The sequence below is a fragment of the Macrobrachium nipponense genome, chromosome 6 (genome assembly GCF_015104395.2).
Source record: "Macrobrachium nipponense isolate FS-2020 chromosome 6, ASM1510439v2, whole genome shotgun sequence".
NCBI lineage: Eukaryota > Metazoa > Arthropoda > Malacostraca > Decapoda > Palaemonidae > Macrobrachium > Macrobrachium nipponense.
The window spans coordinates 133,187,669-133,212,668 of NC_061108.1; the positions used below are offsets into that span (position 1 = coordinate 133,187,669).

Consider the following 25,000-nt stretch of genomic DNA (forward strand, 5'->3'; position numbering starts at 1 on the left):
GTAACATGAATAATACTAAAATATAACTCTGTCATACAATAATAAATCACAGGGCGTTATACAGCCGTAAACTCATTCGAAAGTTTCAGTCTATTCAGTTCCCGATATTAATAATTTTTCCAGTTTGTCGCTCATTTAAATAATTTACATAAATATTGCTACTATCTTAGAAAACGACAGATGACGTTTTGATTAATAATAATTCCTAGGCTGCTGTGCATGTTTTAACCAATGATGAGTTTAGTTACTGTGCTCGTTTTAAGCAGCAATGACTGTAGATATTGAGTGCGTTTTAATCAACTATGACTTTGGATACTGTGTACGTTTTATTCAACAGTTACTTTGGATGCAGTGAACGTTTTAATCAACAATGATACTAGATACTGTGTAAGTTTTAATCAACAATGACACTAGATACTGTGTATGTTTTAATCAACAATTAATGTAGATACTGTGTAAGTTTTAATCAATCATGACTGTAGATACTGTGTACGTTTTAATCAACTGTATTTAGATACTGTGTATATTTTAATCAACAATAACTTTAGATACTATGTACGTTTTAATCAACAATGACTTTAAATACGGTGTACGTTTTAATCAACAATGACTTTGGATACAGTGAACGTTTTAATCAACAATGACTAGATAATGTGAACTTTTTAATCAACAATGATACTAGACACTGTGTACGTTTCAATAAAAAAGGACTTTGGATACTGTATACGTTTTAATCAACGATGACTAGGTACTGTGAACGTTTTAATCAACAATGACTTCTTCAGATACTGTTTACGTTTTCATCAACAATGACTTCAGATACTGTATACGTTTTAATCAACAATGACTTTTTGTACGTTTTAATCAACATGACTTTGAATACTGTGTACGTTTTCATCAAACAATGACATTTTAGCTATTTCTTTCATTCATTTAGTGGGACGAGGAACAGAGATTACATCGATTTCGTATTCTTATTATAATACAATACAATGAAAATAGTATTACATTTACGTAATCCTCGCATTATAGTAATAACAGGCGTTTGTATGCAATCTTAAGTTAAGGTACAGTCACTTTAAGTAAAGTTACGTGTTAATTTTAATAAAGTAAAAGTAAAAAAAAAAAGTGTTTTTATTACCTGAAACCTGAACCTCTTCAAATGATAGAATTCGTTAGCTATTGCCGTAAAGGCTGCTAGAACGATATCTGGTTTCTGTTTTCATATTCCATGATCTGTTTAAGAGAGACATTGTTTTTGCAATACATGATAAGCAATGAAACAAATATTACAAGGGCATAACCTACGAATTACCCTGTCGAGCAACTAACGCCATTTTTCTAATGGATTCTGTTTACAGGAATGATATGACGAAGGAATAATAAAAATAAAAAAAAAGCTACAGAAATGTACGCATTAAAAATTTACCATAACCTGCGATTGAAAAGGACAGTGTGTTTTAGGACTCAGAAGTATTGCTTTCAATAAATAAAAAAGGAGCAATTAATCATATTGTTAAAACTGTTCTAAAACACTAAAATGCGGCAAATGATAAAATATACTTTTCATCACTAAAATTATCATTTAGAACTTTATCTTTTACGTAGCTTCAAATTAAATTTAAATTTCCTACAGGCGTTTTTCGAAAGGGAGAGTTCCACGTCCCCTGATAATAAGGCCGAGCACTGCGCTTTCTTTTTGGATTCATTTGAACTTCTTGACTGACAGTTTTCTGCTTGCAGTCTGTCCACATCTTGAACACTTTTTATTTATTAAATTTTTTTTTTTTTTAATAAATGTAACAGCAAGGCTTTTATATCTTCATGGATTCGTTTTAACGCTATTTTGACTGACAGTTTGCTGCCTGCAGTCTGTCAACATCTTGAACACTTTATATATATATATATATATATATATATATATATATATATATATATATATATATATAAGTGTAACAGCATGGCTTATATATTTCCGTGGATTCGTTTTACCTCTATTTGACTGACAGTTTTCTGCTTGCAGGCTGTCAACATCTTGAACACTTTTTATTTATTTAAAAAAAAAATTTAAATAAATGTAAAAGCAAGGCTTTTATAACTCCATGTATTCGTTTCAACTCTATTTTGACTGACAGTTTTCTGCTTGCTGTTTTTCAACATACTGAACTCTCTCTCCCTCTCTCTTTCTTTCATCATTAAGTACACTCCAAAGAGGCAACGTTCAACAACTGTTCCGAAGGACATGTTACAAGGCCTTGTTGTAGTTTGTGTTTGTTCTCGGAAGACTGTTGCAGCTTGGTTTCGTCGTGGTCTTCCTCTGCTACGTGGGATCACCATTATGATCATCATAATCATCATCATCATCATCATCACCATTACCATTATCTTCATCATCACCTTCATTATCACCATATTATTATTGAAATCATCATCATCATTATAATCATCACCAACATCATTATCATAATAGTCATCATCACCATCATTATCATCATCAATACCACAATTATCATAACATTGTAATTGTCATTATCATCATCATCATCATTATCCTCATCATCATCATCATCCTCATAATCGTCATCACTATCATAATTATCATTACAATTATTATCATCATCACCATTATAATTACCATCATCATCGCCATTATCATTATCCTCATCATTATAATTATCATTATCATCATCACCAATATCATTATAATTACTATCATCCTTACCATCAATATCATCAACACCACCACCATTATCATTATCATCACCACTGATTATTTCTGAAGGTCGCCCTTATGGTCTGCCTGTGTCAGTCAACCTTCTGAGTTCTGGGCGTCGATATTTTTAAAGATTCTTTTTCCGATATCTGTCGCATTTTATTTCCTTAATCTGTGGTTTTTTTTTAATTTTTGCAAATTGTATATCTGTATCTACGCTTTCCCAGGTGTATTTCTTTTCGTAAAGGTCTCTTACTTTTTTCGGTTTTCATTCTTGATCTTAATGGGAGATTTTATAACCCGCCCAAAATTCACCCAGTTCAGTACTTGCAAACAACCATGCATACCGAGAAGTAAGCAAAAGTATTCCTGACGTGACATCAAAAATTGTGCCACAGAATATTCGCCAGACTTCAAAAAACCGCCAGGTGCACATCAACTTCGAGTGCTTAAAATGATGCACTATGTATCTAAACAACTATAAATCGAATAAGCATTCCCTAGCACTTGCGAAATACTTAATTTCTTAGTGATCTTCTGCAAGCAACAATAAAAAAGGGTCATATTCACACACCAAATTTCCTTTTTTCTAGACTCAAAAGTCCAGAGAATCTTGGAAAATATGAAAACTCGAACAAACCACAAATTTGTAAGATCTTGAACAATACAAGCGCCACATAGAAAATTACGAATTGTCACACCTGCATAAAAAAGAAACACATAAAGTAGATAGTAAAATACCATAGCAAAAGAGAAGACGTATACGGCAAGTCTGCGTTGCAAGATGCAAGATAATTACGAACTGTCATACCTGCATAAAAAATAAACATCTAAAGCAGAAAGTTTGACACATACTACACATATAATGACGAGATATTTTGCTGTTATAATAATATTATCTAACTGTATTCATAAGGTCAACATTACCTATTGGTTATCATGGTAGGAATAATGTTTCAAAGAGATAGGATAATTCACTATGTATGTTACGGAGATTCTTGGATATATTACGTGTAGCAAACATTCGAGAATCCATCATACCACCTGTTGGATTTTGCTGAGAGAGAGAGAGAGAGAGAGAGAGAGAGAGAGAGAGAGAGAGAGAGAATATCCACTAATTTCATCCATAAATACACACACATTGAGGACACACACACACAAACACACAAAGAGAGAGAGAGAGAGAGAGAGAGAGAGAGAGAGAGAGAGAGAGAGAGAGAGAGAGAGAGTTTCACAGTGGAAAAAAGAAAAACGTGAAATGACACAAACGCTCTACATCCAATTACCACGAAGCCTAAAAACTGAAAGAACAAAGCCCTCTTAATCATTTACATATTACTGAAATTGAAGCCAGAAGAGCCAAATGCCCGAATCAGGCTAAAATATGTTATCTGATAACACAAATTGCTGTGACGCTCAAACATGCCTCCGTTATCATGTAGTTTATCGGTGATAAGCTAACGTACTAATTGCGTTCTCTGTTAACATGGCGACTGGAATTTCAAACATGAACGTCACTAGTTTCGTAGAAATGGGTCTCAGTATTGTTAATTCATTTATTCTTCCTTAATAAGTGATATCTTCTTCCTCTATTTCCCATTACTTCTTTCTAACGAACACCACAATATTCTTTGGAAGCTTGAATTTCAAGTTATTGGTTCCCGTGGTGGGATTGTTCTATAGAGCTCAACTGGAAGTGTGTCATGGAAGAAACGAAAGAGCATTGCACTGTAAGAGAAATAAATGGGGTAGACTCATCTGCTTTGTCATTGGTTACTGAAAAGGTATCCCTGTATGTAGTCAGAGGAAGGACATTAGACCTAGATGCAAAGTAACATTCCCGAATGGAGAGTGGAATAGTTGATGCTTGGAGATGATACAGTAATGATTGAGGAAAGTGAAGAGAAACTGCAGATACCACTGAAAGAGTCCGAAAGACCTTACATGAAGAGAGAGTACATAGTAAATGTGAGCAAGAGTGAGGTATGAGACTAGGGGAGACGGAAATCAGGAAGAGTGGGGAATGACATCAGTATGGATGGCTTCCCAAATTTGGGATCCTTACGTCCAATGTCTTTTCTCTGTGTTCCTGCATCGCCAGAGACATAAAATATACTAATTAAACAGCAATGAAGATATAACCCATCCCTGTCCCAGACCATCTTTGACACTAAACCAGTCACACACACTTTGCTTTCAACACGCGAACTTGAAATTGCTTTCAACTACTTATCTCTTGTGATATGTCCCCTGTCGATTCTATTATAGGAACTTGCACACGACACACACACACACACACACACACACACACACACACAAGTACACTACTACACACTTTACGAAGGTCTAATCATGTATCCATGTAATTAAACTAAATTATATACTGTTGTAGGTCTAAACAAGTATTCAAGTGTTTAGACTAAATTATATGTCTTCAACTGGAAAAAACAAAGCACAAAAAAGCATTTATATAATAATTCTATATTCTTATAAGATTACCTACACATAAATACCCTATCACAAACATCACTGGAATCTTCCGTACTTTCCATGTGTTTGTGTCTACGTGCGTGCGCGCAATCGCGAGCTCGCATTAAGGTGCGAGTATTATAGACTTTTTTTTTTGGGGGGGACCTTATGAATGTTCTTCTAGGAGGGACAGCGTGAGAGGGTTGTGCTTGCGTGTGCTTGAGAGCAAAAGTACTTCCTATTACGATAGTTATTGCACGAACGAGCAACATCAGAAGGAAAATTAAATATTTGTGTAAGAAACCGCCTCTTGCCCCCCCCCCCCAACTCCGCTCTCTATATAGAATGAAGAATGCATCACTCTCTCATAAACAAACTTAGAGAGAGAGAGAGAAATATAGTTCAACGAAAGTTTCCATCCAACGAGAGGGTCCTGATACAATGAATTAATTACGGTAGCGACGAAGGGTGCTCCATGTCTGGTGGTGTCTACTCAGAAGAAGAAGAAGAGGCATATGGACGGCGCAATGTTCTTATTTTCATTCCTACAGGAGAGAATAACGAACATGCAAATATGCACAACGCATTCAGTGTCAATGACTGACTGCAATGCACTATTAACTAATTATCAAGCAGTGCTCTGAACTATTTTAGCGACGGGAAATTTGGAGCCTTCTATCTGGTCACTCGGCCGAGTGTCATTTGTGTGGTTAAAAAATTGACAATAAGGGATGTTGATGGGTTAGGTGTGTGTATGTGTGTGTCCGTGTTACCTGGAGAGCGATGAAGGGCTGGCTCATCCAGTCTCAATTCCCACCGCCACAGCTGCTCTCTTCACATCCACATAGTTGCATTTTTCTCGTAATGTATCGATCGATTGCATTTTCTTTCCCTTGAGGAGAGAAAGATTTAGATGAATGATGCTTAAATCTCATTACAATAAGTATAACTGTTTTTCAGAGAGTACTTTTGTCATAAAATGACGCCTTGCAATCATGAAGATGGTTAATATTTTGGGGGAAAGAAGCGTCCATGTGAACGAAACATTGTGAAAATGGTGACCGGGCAACTACAGTGTATACCGGAACTCCGCCCCACCGCCAGTCGGCCTCAGCCGCGGTACACAGTCAGTCAGAGCAAAGGACTCGAAGCGAGTGGTCTCCTAGCGTCCGGGGCCTTCCGGTTCGTGTGCTATTTCCCCATAGACATCCCTCCAGGTGCTATTGTGTCTCCGTCAGTAGCTAATTCAGTGCAATATAAGTAGCGCCCGAGAAAGAGCGCATGTGTGTCTCAAAGTGATTTCGAAAGTGTGTGTATTCATAGAGTTTCAGGAGAGGCAAAGCCGAGGAGAGTAAGAAAGAGAAGGAGAGAGAGAGAGAGAATCATGCCACTTTTCAAAAACAAGAAGACTAACGGGGTGGACGACACTCACACCCACTACCAACAGGGCTCCAGGCCGCCCACAAACGGTCACACCACGCCCCCGGAACCACCTGTAACGAGGCCTAAACTCGTCTTCCACTGCCAGCAGGCTCACGGTTCGCCCACTGGCATTATCTCAGGTTTTACCAATGTCAAGGAACTCTACCAGAAGATCGCCGAGTGCTACGATATCCCTTGTGAAGACGTAAGTCTTAAAGAATAAGGTTCCTTCCTCAATAAATACTGCAATGCAAACATTCATTCACACACAACATAGGAAAACATTGTCTTCGTATGAAGCATAATAGAATCATAATACATTCACTTGAGTACAATTGAAATGCAATTCTGAGGTCGTATTTTTATACAAAAATATATTTTAGGAAATACTTAACATTAAGAGAAGTTCACCACTGGTGATTCATCTTCCTGGTTGTTGCATATCTACTGGGGGGAAATTGGCAAATAAAAGTAACATATGTGGGAAAGAATACTTAAAAGAAAAGCAACATAAAGAAAGAATACTTCAAAGTTATGCCTGAAACCGGAATATAAATTTCTCTACAACTCTACAACTCTAAATAGGACAAATAAAAGTATAATATATGTAGAAAAGATTACTCAAAATAAAAAATAACATAAGAAGAAAAGAATACTACAAAATTATTCAGAAAACTGTAATACAAATTTCTCTACGACACAAAAGTGACGGAGTATGAAAACACCATGCAGAGTTGTCCAGAGAAACTGTCATCTTGCAAACGCCCCCCCCACCAGGCCTCAAACCAACCCGTTAATAACACCTCCTCCCACCCCATTCCCTCCCACTCCCCACCCCCTAGGCTGTCTGACTCTCCAACCAAGCCCTTAGCGGTACAATATATAGATCAGCGTAATTATGTCGCCATTAGATACAATCCCCTCCTCTGGACTTTCTTCTTTGTTTTTCTTTTCATATCTGCTTCATCTACTGTCAGTTGGCAATTCTCTGGTAAACCTTTCAGTATTTATAATCTAGAGCTTTATACGTGTCGTTATGTCGTAAAATCTGAATGCAGAAGATATTCTTAAGCAAAGTGCATCACAGCTTAGTTAAGAAACAAATAAAAGAATAAAATACTTAAGAAATTTATGCACAGCAAAACTAACTGAAGTGTTTAGTTCTATTATGGCTACGAAGCAACGTGTTTCGACAATATTTCTTTTTTCCGTCTCTTGATTGAATTTGCATATGGCTACAGGAATATATAATTTGTCATGGAAAACGAAAGATCACTTATGTTTATTTAATTACTACACAATATTGTGCATTTATCTAACTCTGGTTAAAAAAATATTTTCAACTAATAATTAATTATAGACAACTGAGATAGCTTTGTAATATACAGTGTATCTCACGTAAGATGCTAAAGAGAATCACTGAGCAGTCTGACGACAAGAGAGAGAGAGAGAGAGAAATATTGATGACATCTCTTGCTAGTTAAAAACCTATCAGAAATCCAATTCCTCTTTTTTTTTAAATCTTCAGCTGAAAACCCTTATGGACAGAGTCAGTAGACTATAAACCAGAGAGAGAGAGAGAGAGAGAGAGAGAGAGAGAGAGAGAGAGAGAGAGAGAGAGAGAGAGAGAGAGAGAGAGAGAGAGAGATTTACGACATCTTTTGCTAGTTAAAAACCCATCAGACCATCAGACATACAATTCCTCTTCTTTTTTTAAATCTTCAGCTGAAAACCTTTATGGACAGAGTCAGTGACTATAAACCAGAGAGAGAGAGAGAGAGAGGTGATAAATAAACAGAAATAATTATGGTAAGAAATTTACCAAACCATAAACATCAACACTGGTGGTCTTATAATACATGGTCCAGGAAAGTGTTGACAAGAGAGAAAGGCAGGGCAAACCTCTCATAGGCTACATGAGAAGAATTATGTTACAAAGACAACATTCCATATGTTGTGCCTAGCCGAATATTATTTTTGTCTAAACCATAACTTTAAAAAAGCTTACTAAAGGATATTAGGACACAGCAACTTATTTCCAACTTGGGATAAATTTAGCAATTCGCTTTGATGGGTGGATGATTGTGTTGGTATTTTGAAAGAAGACACTGTACGTGCATATTTACATTAAAGCGCAGTTGAAGGTTGTACTAGGTTATTTGTGCTCTATTTTCTTTCAAAATGAGGTTAACACAGGTGACTCACCTAAAGGGGGAAATACTGATGTGACTTGGTAGCAAAAGAACCGTGAGAAATTGTAGATAGCAGGTCTTCATTGTGTTTGGTTTCATCATCCCTGTTAGATAAAAAATAAAAATAACCATTAAGGTCGTATACTTGTTCATCTGAGGTTCCAACTCTAAAAAAAAAACAGAAGGAGAGAGACACCAGCACACACACCACACAGAGAGAGAGAGAGAGAGAGAGAGAATACATTTTGGTCAACACGACCCAGTCAGAAAATCCTGTACTCGCGTATGTGCACATTTATTTAAGCTTGCGTAACGTATTATTGCATTTTTTTTTTGTTTCACTTTGGTTGCACAGTTATTGAGAATGCATTAAACAGCCCTACAAAATTAAGCTCGAAGTGATCACCCATCGATATCATTCACGAATCTCCTTATTAACTCATAGAATTGATTTCCAAGCGCCAGTGATACCTCAGACGATTAGCCTAGGGCCCTAGACCTATACAGATCAGAGTCGATGTTATTTGGTAGACGCAGTTTCCCTTGTAATAATATTCTTTACGGGGGAAACTGTTTCATGATTATGGCAAGATCTCAGCCCAGTAAACATAGTCGTATTTGTCGAAAAATTATCTTATTGGAAACCATTCCTCACTGTCACTAGGTCTAACGGGTAACACTGGTTAGTCGCGGCTAGTTTTAATGCGTGGCTAATATACTAAAAAAAACGTACAAGGACAAGTCATGATTTAACACCAGATATATGCCGAAGGTAATACGCAAGGGAATGTGCTTTTATATTCTCAGTTCATTTAGCCAATTATTCGCGTTGCCCAAAAAGACTACATGCTCCTCTAACATCAAGTATCGAGTATAATGAAACTCCGTGACACCACAGTATTCCAAATTCGTCTCTATAATCATTGCGCAACGTAGATCTTTTTACATGAAGGTTTATCTACATTAGATGACATGTGATGTTTTCTCATGGTGAGTAAATTGCTGTAGAATTGGCATGTCGGACACGTTTATCTCCACAGTTGCAAAAGGGAATAATAATGTCTGTCGCCGACGGCTTATTGGATCAGCTTTTTGGTGTTATACATTTTACAGCAGACGCTCTCTCTCTCTCTCTCTCTCTCTCTCTCTCTCTCTCTCTCTCTCTCTGAGTTGCAAAAGGAAATAATGATGTTTGTTGCTGACAGGTTATTGAATCAGCTTTATAGTGTTACACATTTTAAAACAAACATGCCACCTCTCTCTCTCTCTCTCTCTCTCTCTCTCTCTCTCTCTCTCTCTCTCTCTCTCTCTCTCTCTCTCTGAATAGAATAGTTAAGGCGGAAAAAACAAGGTACTAACCACGTATGGAGTTCTAAAGTCAAAGAGTCAAAAGTCGAAGTAGCTGTCACATCAGAAGTTAACCTAAACTTCAAACAAAAAAAATTATCCTGATGATTACTAGATCTCGAGCTTCACTCTCCTGATTTGGTCGATGAATGCTGTGTAAAACCGTATAAAAACTGGTTGACAAAGACAGTTATCTTCACATTTACAGAAAGAGAGTTAAAGGCCAGTTAGAAGTATCACTCTTGTAGTCGTCATGAAATTTTCGAATGCCAAATTAAATGACATATTAATAGCACTATCAGTGCTATTATTATGTCATTTAATTTGGCATTCTCAGTTAATTATTGAAGAAAGGATTGAATGGGAGAAACTGGAAATACTCTTTTAGTCTATAACTGGAATATTGATAACCTTACCTTAACAAAAGCTCTTTTGGCTCTTAAAAGAAAAGATTGCAAGACCGTAATATTATAACCTGTGCTTCATCTTATATCTTGGCTAAGGTCACTGGAAAAGATCACTAACCTCCTTCAACACACATACATTCACACACAAACGCACAAACTCAGACAGGCACAGTACAGCGGGTGGCAGAGAACGAAAGAATACATGGACCAGTTTTTGTGGCGGGACACCCAATAGTCTACTAAATTCTAAGCTTCAGTTTTTTCTTCTTTTTATAATTCTTTTAGGTGATTGCAGCATCTGCAGGCGGTTCAATTTTTTCCTCAACCAGATTCACTTTCATTCTGCCCCGAACTTTTTCCCCTTTTCCTTTTTTAGCTCGTCGGTGTTTTAAAGGTTTTTAGTTCGTCGGTGTTTTAAAGGTTAAGTAAAAACCTGAATCTCGATTATATTATACGGTTGTACCTGGACACAATCACGTCTTCACTACGTCAGTGTTGGGAAATAGGCATTTGTAAAGGTAGGCTTAACCGTACGGTACTTTGATTTCATATATCATCAGAAAACGTTTTCATTTTGGGTAGGAGACTTCTCAGAAATATGAATGTGGAATTTATATATTTCTTAGAAGAACGAAACCCTTCTTATATTTTGAAATGCTAATTAGTCACACACATTGAAAATTTTTTTACGGACGAGAAAACAGTAAATTGAATACACTTCTCAAGAGACACCTTGAACTGCACAATTTTTTTTCCAAAGGGGAGAAAGTGCCAGAGAAAGAAATGTACTTGGTAAAAACCCTTCGGAACAAGTGCCCGGGAAAACTGGGAAATCTTGCACAAACTTCAGGTCGACATATCTGAAAATTATCTCGTGATGACTTGATCAGAACTGCATTTTCCACTGAAGGGGTTATAAAGCGGTGCATTGTAAATTATGCGTGTTAAATAAATACATTCGAAGTTACGTACTGTATCACATATCAAGCTGATGAATCGAGATTTTAATTTTAGTTCTAATTTCCTGTAACCAAGGACTGGAGTTTTAGGAAAATGTGCATAATGATAACTTCATAGGCTACACTACAAAGTTGTTTTACAGTGCGTTAAGAAAGATTGTATCTAACTACTGACGTGTGTGTGTGTGTATATATATATTATATATATATATATATATATATATATATATATATATATATATATATATATATAATTATATGTCAAAAAGTGTCATCAGTAGCATGTTGAACCCTCTAAATATTATGTTATACGTTTTATTCCCGTTTTACGTGCAGTCATTCGCTTCCCTGATATCATCAGTATCAGTATGAGTATCAGAAAGACTCCACTCCTGCAGTAAATTAACCGAATGGCGTTTAGCAATCTGGCACGTTGTCCCTTTCCTTACAGATTACAGAGCTTGGTCTGAACATTAATTATAGATGAAACTACACAAATAATGCAGCAGGCCAGGGTACAAAATTATAAAGAGAAAACGAGAAGGCATTAACTTGGTTACCACTGTTGAAAAATACAAAACCTCTATTATTATTATTTTTTGAGGCTAGGAAATGTAAATTTATGACTGGGAACTTCAAAACAATGGGACAACCCTTTTCCTTCTCACGAAATCTGAGCTGGGGGATCTACGCAAAAGGCCTCCGGGAACCGTGACTGAAAAATTCGTCAACACGACAGGGAGAAGAAACAAAAGGAGGGAGATTAGAATGGCTCTGCTTTCAAAGAGCAGAGATGGAGGATGGAAGAGGGGTCAACAAAAGGGAAAGGTGGGTGTGTTACACAATGTGAAAGAAAGTGCTAAGCTCTGAAGTGGCACCACCCTATCGACTTCCATCTCGTGGCACCGACAGGAACGCTTTTAGGCTTACCTATCTGTCGATCCCCCCCCCCCCCCCCCCCCCCCCCCACCCCACCCCCCCCCCCCCCCCCCCCCCGCCCGCCCCACCCCTCCTTTTTTTTTATTCTATGTTCTCGCTTTTCCTTTGCATAAAAAAAAAAATTATATTAAAAGTGCGATACTGGATTTCAGTTCCGCTGCTACAGAGGTAGGCCTAATCTCTCTCTCTCTCTCTCTCTCTCTCTCTCTCTCTTACTGTTACGTCAGTCTGTATTGTTGCTCTAGAAATGTATCATTGTTTACATGTTATTGGAACGCTGTCTATTTTACAGCTGAGACAAAATCTATCATGATTTTCCACACTACAAGTTCAATGGAGTATGAGAAAATGAAAAAGAACATTTACTTGTATTTTCAACTAAAATTATAAAGCAATACATAATATGCAATAAAACAACATTACAATATCAGTAAATGCATATTTCTTGTAATAGTCTTTAATATTTAGTGCAGACATGAATTATATCGACTAACAAACACAATAAAACTTGAATAATGGCACAAAGGGTGATAAATCAGTGGGAAGAAATCATTCCTCCAGATTTCCCAAGTCTTTATAAACTCAAAGCTAACTGACTAAAGAGAGGGAACACAACAAATAACGAAAAAAAGAAAAAAAGGAATAACGAAAAAAGAACATGCAGAGTCATGGCAAGGTCATTTCATGAAAAACAGATTCCAAGTTGAATATTATTCGTGACCTAAATTAAGATATTGTTATGTCATTCGGACTTAATTATCGTGGAATGATAATTGTGGATTTATACACGGATTTATATAACGCTTTACATACAGCATTTTGTCGGCTTACATGATAAATAACTCATTGAAATGTTAAATGTTTTAACAGCCTCTGGAATAACCTTTCCATGCTGAAGATTTCCAGTGACTCTTAGTCTATGAGAAATGCGAATGGAAAAGGATTTGCACAATAATTATTGTCGTCTGTGTTCGTCTACCCTTCTCTGAGGAAAATGAAGTTTGAAGTGATGTTTCTCAACATCATCCACCCTGCCTGATGTTCCAGGGCTGAAGTTTGGAGTTTTCCATTAAGATATTTCGTTATATCACTCAGACAATCATTTCCATGAAATGGCAATATTTAAATAGCATTTGGAATAATCTTTCCAGGCAGAAGATTTAAAGTGAATGAATGAAAAGTGATTTCCCTAATTATTGCCGTTTGTGTTCGTCTCTCCTTCTTTGAGGAAAGACCGACCTCAGAAGTTGGAAGTGATGTTTACCAACATCGCCATCCATCCATCCAGCCTGATGATTCCAGGGTTGAAGTCTGAAGTTTTCCAGACAGGATGTGGAGGGGAAAAACAAGATCCAGCAGCGGCTTTCATCACATAATTCACCGTCATGCGCTTCGTCACTGCAGTTACGTGTGCAACATTTGCAACAGTATTCAGTACTGCAGCCCGCTCAGACGTTTACTGAATAAACTGGAGTGTTAATTATAATAAAATGACATGTCTACAGCAGCTGGATAATGTGTAACAGCCACAGAATTCAAGTAAATATATAAGGAATCTTTTTACTCTTGAAGATAACAATTGCCATGCTGTATGTAACTAAACTCAGGGGATATTGTATTCATACATTAAGGTAAACGTTCTATGAATGCATTTATGTCTCTCTTTCGATAATTTTGATAAAAACTACCTCCAAACTGAGGCACTGCATTGCCTGTCTTGGTTTGTGACAAACCAGGCTCATTTCAGATGAATAGTGAAACTGCTGAAAAATCAATAGGTCTATATGACTGACGCAAGCGAATTTGTGATAAGAAAAAAAACTTGAAAACATTAAAAGCTTTCATGATACCGCAATCATCCTTAGGTTAAATATCTATACAAGACATCGGCTTCCGATTTTCACAAGTCAACAGCGCATGTGAAAGCAGTCCTTGCTTATTATGAAAAAAAAATAAAAACTGCAAAGCCGGAAGTAACGAAAAAAAAAAAAATTCTCGGACATATTAAAATTCATAATTTTAAAAGGTAAACGACAATAAAATCGGAATCATTCATATAAGTGACTTTCATCATCTTATGCAGAGCTGTAGACCTCATGCAACTCGTATTTTTAAGAACGAGAATCCTAAACTGCTGTATATTCTTAGTAATACTCATAATTACTGAATTAACTGGATATATAAATGAATGGCAGAATGGCTCATTTAAATTAATCGTACATATATTATTATGTCCTTAGAGCTTATGTTTCCATTTGTGTGAAATATAACCACTGAAATTAAGTATTTGACGAATATACGATGCGATAAAAACTTATATATATATATATATATATATATATATATATATAGATATATATATATATATATATATATATATATATATATATACATGACTGTCCCAAGGTGAATTCCATATTAACTGCTTAATATTTGTAAAAACCTAAAAAAAATATTCACATATTATACCAAGCTATTTACGGTCTTTATACACCGTAAATAACGTACTATGTACGTTCTTTTCAGCTTCGTAAACGAAACTGTAGACTTATAAAAGTGGCTTTATAAAACGCCTCAGGGTCTCTGCTCCAGTTGGTACCACAAATCAGCTTTAAAACCCCACAGAATGTACGAGTTGGACCCTGGCAAAGCAGTCTAGACATCTCAGACATTAAATTAATTTTCGTTTTTTATAGTTTTTTCCCCTTCTGCATTTTTTGAATAACTTCCGGGGAAGACTAGAGTGGAAAAAGGTCAACGATACATACTAGACTAAAAGCCAGAAAATGTAAACCAGAAACTAATGTTTCATAGGCCTAATGCTTCTGACAGAGCAGGCCAGATATCTGAGACACTCTGTTAATCTCGTATTCGTCTTTTCTTTTTCTTTTTCGTTCAACATTACTGAATAACTTCCGGGGAAAAGTACGCTTTGGAAAATGGTCTATAATACATAGACTAAGGGGGCTAAAGACGCCACTAAATTCAAACCAAAGAGCGAATGTTTCATAGGCCTAATGGTCCTGGCAAAGCAGCCCAGATATCTCAAATATTTAGTTAATTTTCGGTTTAATATTTTTTTCCCACTTTTGCGTTCTGCATTTCCTGAATAAATTCCGGTGAAAACTAGATACATAGACTAAAGAATGCTCAGAATCTAAACCAAAAAACTAATGTTTTCTAGGCCTATGCTTTTAATATAGCCTTTTCTTGCCATCAAAAGGCTACAACAGCACAACTGCCATGAAAATTAAGAGAGACCGACAGATGCAGGCGAGAAATTCCTTGCACACAAAAGAACAGTAAAGTTTCCTGGAAGTTCACTAAGTCGTTTTAGGACTCAAACACCTGTTGAGGTAAGAGACAGCTCTACTGGGGATTTCCTTTTATCTGGGCAGAACAAAATGTGACGGGGGACACTCTGCTCCGAGAGGTTGACGAGGTTTCTGTTTGTCACTATGGGACGACAGTTATGTGCTCCGGGACCCATGACTTTCAATTCATTCAGAAATAAAAAAGAAGGGACAGAAAAAGCCATTTCTTAGCGGCAAAGGCTTCTCTCTCTCTCTCTCTCTCTCTCTCTCTCTCTCTCTCTCTCTCTCTCTCTCTCGTACTAAATTGATACCATAACTGAAGTTTCATTCTCTCTCAAAGTTACTAACGGTAAACGTCATGCACGAAAGGTTGCACGGGATAGTAAAGGCATCAAAGTCTCTCTCTCTCTCTCTCTCTCTCTTAACAATGGCAAAGGTGAAGCATTCACGAGGAGTCACATATAAAAAAGCAGATTTTGTAAAGGTTTTCGTCCATGATATATAACACGACATTCAGAAAATCGAGTATTGTACCTCTCTCTCTCTCTCTCCTCTCTCTCTCTCTCTCTCTCTCTCTCTCTCTCTCTCTCTCTCTCTCTCCATATGTGTGAACGAGAGAGAGGACAGGATAGGGAACAGAATGATATGAAGCTATAAGTTGCGATTAGATATGTGTACATAGATCATTATTATACATATGGTTTACACAGAGCAAATGAAGAGACAGCTAGTAATTATTATTATTATTATTATTATTATTATTATTATTATTATTATTATTATTAATGTGCACACAGTTACGAACGAACTTGCTGAATGAAATAACCATCGTATGAAGAAAAAACCTACAAATAGGTTTAATATCAAAGCGCTTGAATTTCTGTATATAATTTTCCTGTGGTATATATATATATATATATATATATATATATATATATATATATATATATATATAAAGGTTTTTTGCCACGAAGGAAAAAAAAATGAAAAAGCGAGATAGCCAAGTGCTTTCGGTCCTGTTCGGACCCTTTACTCAGTAAAGAGGACCTAAAGTACTTGGCTATCTCGCTTTTTCAATTTTTTTCCTTCGTGGCAAAAAACCTTTATTTATACATAGCATCACGTTTTATATACTTCGTGATCAAGTTATTCATAATATATATAATATATATATATATATATATATATATATATAATATAATATGTATAAAGGACTAAAAAAATAAGAAAAACGTAAATGAACAAAGAAAAAAAGTGCCTAAGTGTCCTCTCATCCGAGGATCTAGGACCCAGACTGTGGGAGTACTGGTTACATGGGTACAATTCAGCCTAAGGCAATCTCCTCTCTCACTCTGGTGGGTGACTGATGTCTCGTTGTAATCCACTGCTGTTTGGACCGCTGCTCAGCATAACAGCGACAGAAATAGCCTCTATAAAAAGACTGAGGCGACTGAACAAACGAATTGCTTTAGATTTAGTCCTACCGGGAGCAAGAAACAAATGCTCCCATCTGAATAATGTGGTCTCGCCATGACCGGTTTGGAAAAACCCGAAAACCCAAATTACTGACGGAAGAGAGAGGGTCAGTTACACTTTTTTTAAAAAATAATTACCAGTCAGAATTAACAGAAAACCCGTATTTCTCACAGAGGAGAGAGGTTCAGTTACATTGTTTCAAAAATAATTACAAGTCAGAGTTAACAGCTGAAGAGCAGCACCAATATACAGTCAATGTGCCTCGCTGTCTTCCAGAGGTTCTTTATTCCATACAGAGGAAGTCGTGCTATTGGAATTTTAATAGTTCAAGCAAAGGTGCTACACATTAGTACCGCCCAAATTTTTTAAATATGCGAATAAAGTGGTGTATCTTCTTTCTGTTTATCCCTTTACCTCATCTACTTCTTCCTAATGAACACCATATTCTTTGGAAGCTTGAATTTCAAGTCAATGGCCCCCTGTGGGCTTGTTCCATACAAATAAGTTTCGTTTTCTGAATTAAATAATAATGATAATAAAGAGAGGGATACTACACAACAAAAACAGATGAGAAAGGACTACAAAAGTCTCTCAATTGAAAATCAGTGCTCCACAGGAATTTTGTCATCCGAGACGATGTTGAAATAGGTGATTTCGCATTTCTTAGAAAATGTTTAGTAAATACCAGTTTAAACGAATCACATTTGAGCGATTGAAAAGGTGTCAGTCTCATGATCTGCTGTAATTGCTTCATGGATGAGCTCGTTTTACAAGTGATTGCAATAAAAAAATAAAAAATTTTGCTACGTAGAAATAATACACTAAACATTTTGTTTTATATACTATATTGACCCTTTCTGATTTTCTTTCAATTCATTGAGAGTATATCTCATGTGCCGTCACGATTTCCCATATTACTATGCCTAAACCAACTCTTGTTTTAATGAAGGTATATATTATACACGCACTTATAAGTAAAAGGACTGACTTACCATGGCACGGCATAAATTGAAGACTAGGAAAACAGAGGGGTCGTGTTCAAATCATTAATATTATTGACTTTTGTCTAAAGTTAATTAAGGAAGAATGGACAATTAAATAAATATTTGTAGAAAATCTAAACATTATTATTATTATTATTATTATTATTATTATTATTATTATTATTATTATTATTCAGATGATAAACCTACATTCATATGAAAGAGGCTTAAAAGAGTCATTGAATACATTGTTTATTTGAAAGAAATTACAGAAGATAATCGTAAATACAGAAAAGAAAGAGGTCTGTTATTAGAAAACGACAAACCAATAAGGAAATTGATAAAAAGAGAGATAAACTATTAAAATACAAGTTGAATTTTTAAAGGGTAGTAATGCACTGTATCTTCGCTTTAAGTTTTGTTAGGTAAATTCAAATGGAAGAGTTTTTCGCAAGACTTCCTAAATCTACAAAGATGATGGTACTAATGCCACGTCTTTCAGAACCTTTGTTCCTCCACCGTTGGAATTTCGGCCTCTCGTCTGAAATGGTGTGTTAAAACCGCCGTTTTTATCATATCAAAGACGCTCGGAATGAGTCACTGGTTTTCTCGTGCAATGAACAAGTTTTTTTTTTTTTTTTTTTTTCCCCCAAGTAATCTCTGGTTATCTGATGTTTTTAACTGCGCACAAAAGAAAGGAGATCGCATTCAAAAGTTACTGACTGCGCATTTTATAAACGAATTATATTACAGTGCAGTTCAATTTCCACATTATTTTCAATTTAACTATCGGGTGCATATCCTTAGGTTATATTTTACTGACTAATGTTCAAGATAACACTCAAGGTCTTTTATTTATTTATTATTATTATTTTTTTTTTTTGCGTGTGCACTTCGTAAACCCCAGTTGTTCTTCTTTGAGATTAAGCTGGCCTTATGCCAGCACAGGCTCTTGCTCATAGAGCAGCCCGTAGGGTAAACCCAAACCTGGGGAGGACCACGTCGTGAACTGAAACCCACAGGCTAAAAATAAAACGAGAACAAAAGAGAGGGATAAAAAAAAAAGTGGGCAGTTCTTCCAAACCAGTTGTTCCCCTTTACTTTTGCCCGCAGGGAATAAAAATAGACTCAGAGAACATCAGACTAGATAAAGCTCAAAAGAGAAAAACCTGTGGGTATTAAAACATGGTGGTAAGGATGATAAAGAATTCGTGAAGAAGGCTACTACACGTGTTCAAGGATGAATTTTGGGGGATTTTAAGCATGAGGAACCAAACTGTCATGCATGAAGCCGTTTCCTGTCTTGAGGTTCCTACTACTTCAGGGATACTCTCACCCTCTCTCTCTCTCTCTCTCTCTCTCTCACACACAACCTCCACCCCAACTTCCTTCCCATCTCTCTAACTCCCACTCTACCAACATCCCCCCCCCCCTCACCAAACAAACACCTTGCCTTCCATCTCAGCAGATATGTTCCCAAACCTTTGGCATCTTTTGTTTATGTTGACCATTTTCATCGTTCGCCTTGTACCTCTTGAGGAATTTTGGCAAGTCTAGATGTGCTATTTTCAATATAAATTTGAAACTCTGGGGTTAATATATATATATATATATATATATATATATATATATATATATATATATATATATATATATATACAAATTATATCTTAAGCGAATTTCTATTTCTTTTTTCCTCATACTGTTCCCTCAGACTTCAAATATATCAAAACTGCCTTGGGACTTCATATGTGAAAATGGCGTTGAATGGAGGGCCTGCCGGTTGCAGGAGTCATCAAGTCCATGCACGCAGCAACCCATGGCAGGAATAATCCTCCCTGCTCAGTTCTCGCTATCATTTTCAGCGTTACTACAGCTTGCTCGATCTAATCTCTCATTTCCCCCATAAAAACTGACGAGAGCTTGTATTATCCTCATTATTGGCTATAAGTTGTCGTAGCAATACTGCAGTGATTGTAAATACTGCTGTTCACACTATTATTATTATTATTATTTCATAAAAACCTCACATAATCGCATGAGTCACTAGAATTGTGAAGAAAACCACCCCAGTGGTGAGCGTAAATATTTATTAAAAATTTATACAACATGTTCAGTATATATTTTAATATATATTTACATTTACACCATTGTCGAGCTCTTCGCCTTTATTATTATTATATTATTATTATTCTGGTCACCCGAATATCATTACCTTGGAACAACGAAACCTTGACGGAGAGACAAGGTCCTTCCTTACGTTTCAAGGTACCAGCGTGATTCTGCTTCGTCACCGTGAATAAAAATCAGTGCAGCGTGGGTGATCCTTTCAACACCTGAACCAGGTACTTAAGAGCTACTTAAAACGACTTATATCTTGAGCTCCTTACGACACACAGTCCAGGAACTTAACAGCTACTTAAAACTGCTTATATTGAGCACATGGGTATAGTCTTTTCAATACTTACACCAAGAAACATTAAGCAAGAGCTACTTGAAAGTACTTATCATGAGCATCTTTTAAAAACTAAACCAGTACCTCAGAGCTACTTAAATCTACTTATCTTGAGCTCCTTTCAACACCTAAACCAGTAACTCAGAGCTACTTAAATCTACTTATCTTGAGCTCCTTTCAACACCTAAACCAGTAACTCGGAGCTACTTAAAACTTACTTATATATCTTGAGCTATTTTCAACACCTAAACCAGGAACTTTAAGCTACTTAGAATTACTTTTCTTGGCCTTTCAAGACCTAAAGCAGGAACTGTAAGCTACTTAAAACTACTTATCCAGAGCACATGGAAAGTCTTTACAAAACCTAAGCCACGAACATTAAGCTATTTATAACTACTTATCCTGAGCACAATCTCACTTTTTCATGACCATATTGTAGCGAAAGACGTTATGCCCAGTCACAGCCCAATATGAATTAGGCCTATTATAGTCTGTTCACGGTCTCCATGGATACGATGTTATGATATAGTTTAAAAAAATAGAGAAAACGTTCTGTATTCTACTCTAATTGTTCGCATATACAATATTGTCATGTTAGGCCTATATGCAGTTTAATACAATATATAATTTACACTATAAAGCTGGCACGTGACCTTACCTTACCGTTACAGAACATCCTTACATCGTTGTTTCGGGTTGCCCCAGGTCCCTCAGTGTGAGGCACCTCTAATGTCTACCAGAGAGTTGCTAGTACATCTTCCGGTATATTTTGCATCTTCCAATCTTGGATGGTCTGGGATGCAGTTTAGATATTTGTCGAGCTATTCTTAAACACATACGTCCGGACGCTCACTCCTGATATATTCCTCAGATGAGCTGGCAACGCATTGAATAGACGCTGCATTATCGATGCTGGTGCGTAGTGGATTAATGTCCTGTGTGCTTTCCTTATTTTTTTCCTGGTATAGTTTTGGGCACTATTAATCTACCTCTGCTTGCTCTTTCTGATATTTTTAGTTCCATGATATTTTCTGCTATTCCTTCTATCTGTTTCCATGCCTGAATTATCATGTAGCGTTATCTATCTCCTTTCTAGGACAATAATTTTAAGAATTGTAGTCTTTCCCAGTAGTCTAGGTCCTTAACTTCTTCTATTCTAGCTGTAAAGGACCTTTGTACACTCTCTATTTGTGCAATATCCTTTTGATAGTGTGGGTACCATATCATATTGCAATATTCAAGTGGACTACGAACATATGTTTTATAAAGCATAATCATGTGTTCAGCTTTTCTTGTTTTGAAGTGCCGTAACAACATTCCCATTTTTGCTTTACATTTTGCCAACAGAGTTGCTATTTGATCATTGCATAACATGTTCCTATTCATCATCACACCAAGGTCTTTAACTGCTTCCTTATTTGTGATGGTCTCATTATTAGGTCCCTTATATGCATATAGCTTTCTTTCTCTGTCTCCATAATTTATTGATTCAAATTTATCAGAGTTAAATACCATCCTCCTATTTACCTCTGCCCAATCATATACTTTGTTAAGGTCTCTTTAGTAGAGCGTTTCCTATCTTCATCACAAGTAATTTCTCTACTTATTCTTGTGTCATCTGCGAAACTACTCACTACCGAATCCTTCACATTATTGTCTATGTCTTCAATCATAATAACAAACAGTATTGCAGCTAACACCGTACCTTGCGGCACACCGGATATTACCTTGACTTCATCCGATTTCTCGTCGTTTGCAATAACTATCTGTTTTCTGTTGTGTAAAAATTCTTTTAACCATCTTCCTACTTTATCCACGATATTGTGTTTTCTAATTTTCTTCGCTAATATATTATGGTCTACTTTATCAAAAGCTTTTGCAAAGTCTAAATAAACCACATCTGTTTCATTTCCGCTTTTCATATTTTTGAATATGTTCTCACGGTGGACTAACAGTTGGGTTTGTGTACTTTTTCCGGGTACGAAACCATGTTGTCCTTTATTAAACAAATTATTTTTTTATTAAATGTTTCATAATATTTTTCTTCATTACCCTTTCATACACTTTCATAATATGTGATGTAGACTCACAGGCCTATAATACTTGCCTCTAGTCTTGATCCACTTTTGAAAGTAGGGGTAATATATGCTAATTTGTGCTCATCATAATCTTGCCTGTATCTACACTTTGTCTTAATAATATTGCAAGTGGCTTTGCGATAGAATGAACTACTTTCTTTAACAAATAGCAGGAATTCCATCAGGCCCTGCAGCAGCTCCATTTTTAATTTCATTAATAGCCTGCACAATATCAGCTTCATTAATATCTATGTCAGCTAAATATTCACTATTTTCATCCCTTACTTCTATATCATTATCTTCATTATCTATTCTAGGGTGAATTCTCTCTTATATCGTTCTGCCAGTATGTTGCAAATTTCCCTTTTTTCATTCGTTTAATCCTCCCTTCAAATTCTCAGAGGGGGGCCCCCCTATTTTCTATTCTTCTTTTATTCATCTTCTTCGCATATGAGTATAATAGCTTGGGGTTTTGCTTGATATTTAATAGGGTTTTTTCTTCCAAGTCCCGTTTTTCATTTTCTTTTGATTGTATAATCTTTTGTTCTGCATTTTCTATCTTACTTTTTAGTTCTATAACTTTCCATGCATTTTTTCTTTTGCAAGACCTTTTTTCCACTTTCTGATTTTCTGGAACAAGATCCTTCTGTCTCTTGGTATGCATGAATGATGTTTACTTTTCTTCTTCGGTATATATTTTTCCACTATTTCTCCAATATTTTATATAATATCTCCGTATTTACCCTTATGTCATCACTTACGAAAATGTTATCCCAATCTTTGTTTAATTCTTCATTAATTTCTGACCATTTTATATTTTTACTGTAGAAGTTGTATTTTCCATATCCTTCCCACTTTTTCATTTCTTGCTTATCTCTATTTTCACTTGCTTTGGAATGAACTGTTAATTCTATGACATTATGGTCTGAAATATTCGCATTATAAACTATTATTTCTTTAACATAATTCATCTCGTTCACAAATACTATGGTCTAAAGTATTTTCCTTTCTTGTTGGCAGGTGATTTATTTGTTGAATGTTGTATTCTAGTAGCATATCTAATAGCTTTTCAAATTGCCTCTTATCTTCTGCACTACTATTACTCTCTTTTTTATATGTATAAGTACAACCACAATCTCCTATTCGTTCTTTCCATTCTACGAAAGGAAAGTTGAAGTCACCAGATAGTAGAATAGTCCAGTCCTTGTGATTTCTACATATATCATCAATTATTAAGTCAAACTCTTTAGTATTAGGAGGTCTATATATTACTATGTTCATCAATTTTTCAGATTCAAATTCTACCGCTATTAGTTCACATTCTGAGTTACTATATTTCTCATATATTTTTTCCTTGTTTTTTGTCTTTCCCATATATTGCGGTTCCTCCTTGATTCCTATTTTTTCTATCTGATCTATAAGTTTGGAACCCTTTTATTTGATCATCCTTCCCAGTCTCTTGGGAATACCAGGTTTCACTTATATTCATTATATCTATTTTCTTTTCATTTTGGGTTAGTTCTTCTAAGTACTCTATTTTTCTTTTTGAGTTACTCGTAACTAAACCCTGCGCATTCATCACTATGATGGTTTTGCGTGTTTTCTCCTTCATTTAATACTGGTAGTTAATATGGATTTTCCCATGTCTCTTTCCTGTTCTGGTATGTTGTTCTTTTTTTCATTTCCAGAAATTCTAACATTAAAAAATCCAACTTTTCCATAATATTTGATCTTCCTTCATCATAATTATTCATTTTGTGTCTGAATCTGCAATTTTCTCCGTTTCTGCAATATCCTCTTGCATAATAAATACAGTTATTATCTCTTGAGTAGAATTTCGGAGCTGATGCTTTGAAATTTTTTGCTGACACCTCTGCATATCTCATTGGTGGTTTGCTTTTCTCTTTTACCTGATATTCTTGATTTCTCTCTTTATTTGTTTCTTTCTTATTTTGGATTTTATTACTTGGTTGGTTATTTATTTGATTATGATTCATGGCTACAGGGTGCATATATTTGCATTTTTGTCGAACTTACATCCTTTTCCTTCTTTTAGGTTTTTACATATTTTTTGGATGCAGATCTCTGCAATCATCCCCATATCCATCTAAGTATGCACATTTACCATATATTTCATAGTTTTGACATATCTTAGGATGTTTGTAGTAACAAATCTTTCTCCAAATCTGCAATTCCCTCTTTTCAAAAGGTTGCAGATTTTGTCTTTCTTGTCTATATTTTCCTCT

The 25,000-nt window shown here is 35.8% G+C and overlaps 1 protein-coding gene and 1 long non-coding RNA gene across 3 annotated transcripts in view; one reads left to right on the top strand and one right to left on the bottom strand.

The window, feature by feature from the left end:
• The window catches only part of LOC135216255 (uncharacterized), a 149,841-nt gene that overhangs the window by 25,064 nt on the left and 99,777 nt on the right, over positions 1 to 25,000 (bottom strand). For both annotated transcript variants that reach the window (XR_010314841.1, XR_010314842.1), the window contains exon 3: positions 8,810 to 8,900. This is a non-coding gene — a long non-coding RNA (uncharacterized LOC135216255). The remainder of the gene's footprint in view (positions 1 to 8,809; positions 8,901 to 25,000) is intronic.
• The window catches only part of LOC135216254 (PDZ domain-containing protein GIPC1-like), a 109,374-nt gene continuing 90,663 nt past the window's right edge, over positions 6,290 to 25,000 (top strand). Inside the window, exon 1 of the mRNA XM_064251419.1 lies at positions 6,290 to 6,809. Coding sequence (XP_064107489.1) covers positions 6,567 to 6,809 — 243 coding nt within the window. The 5' untranslated portion in view covers positions 6,290 to 6,566. The remainder of the gene's footprint in view (positions 6,810 to 25,000) is intronic.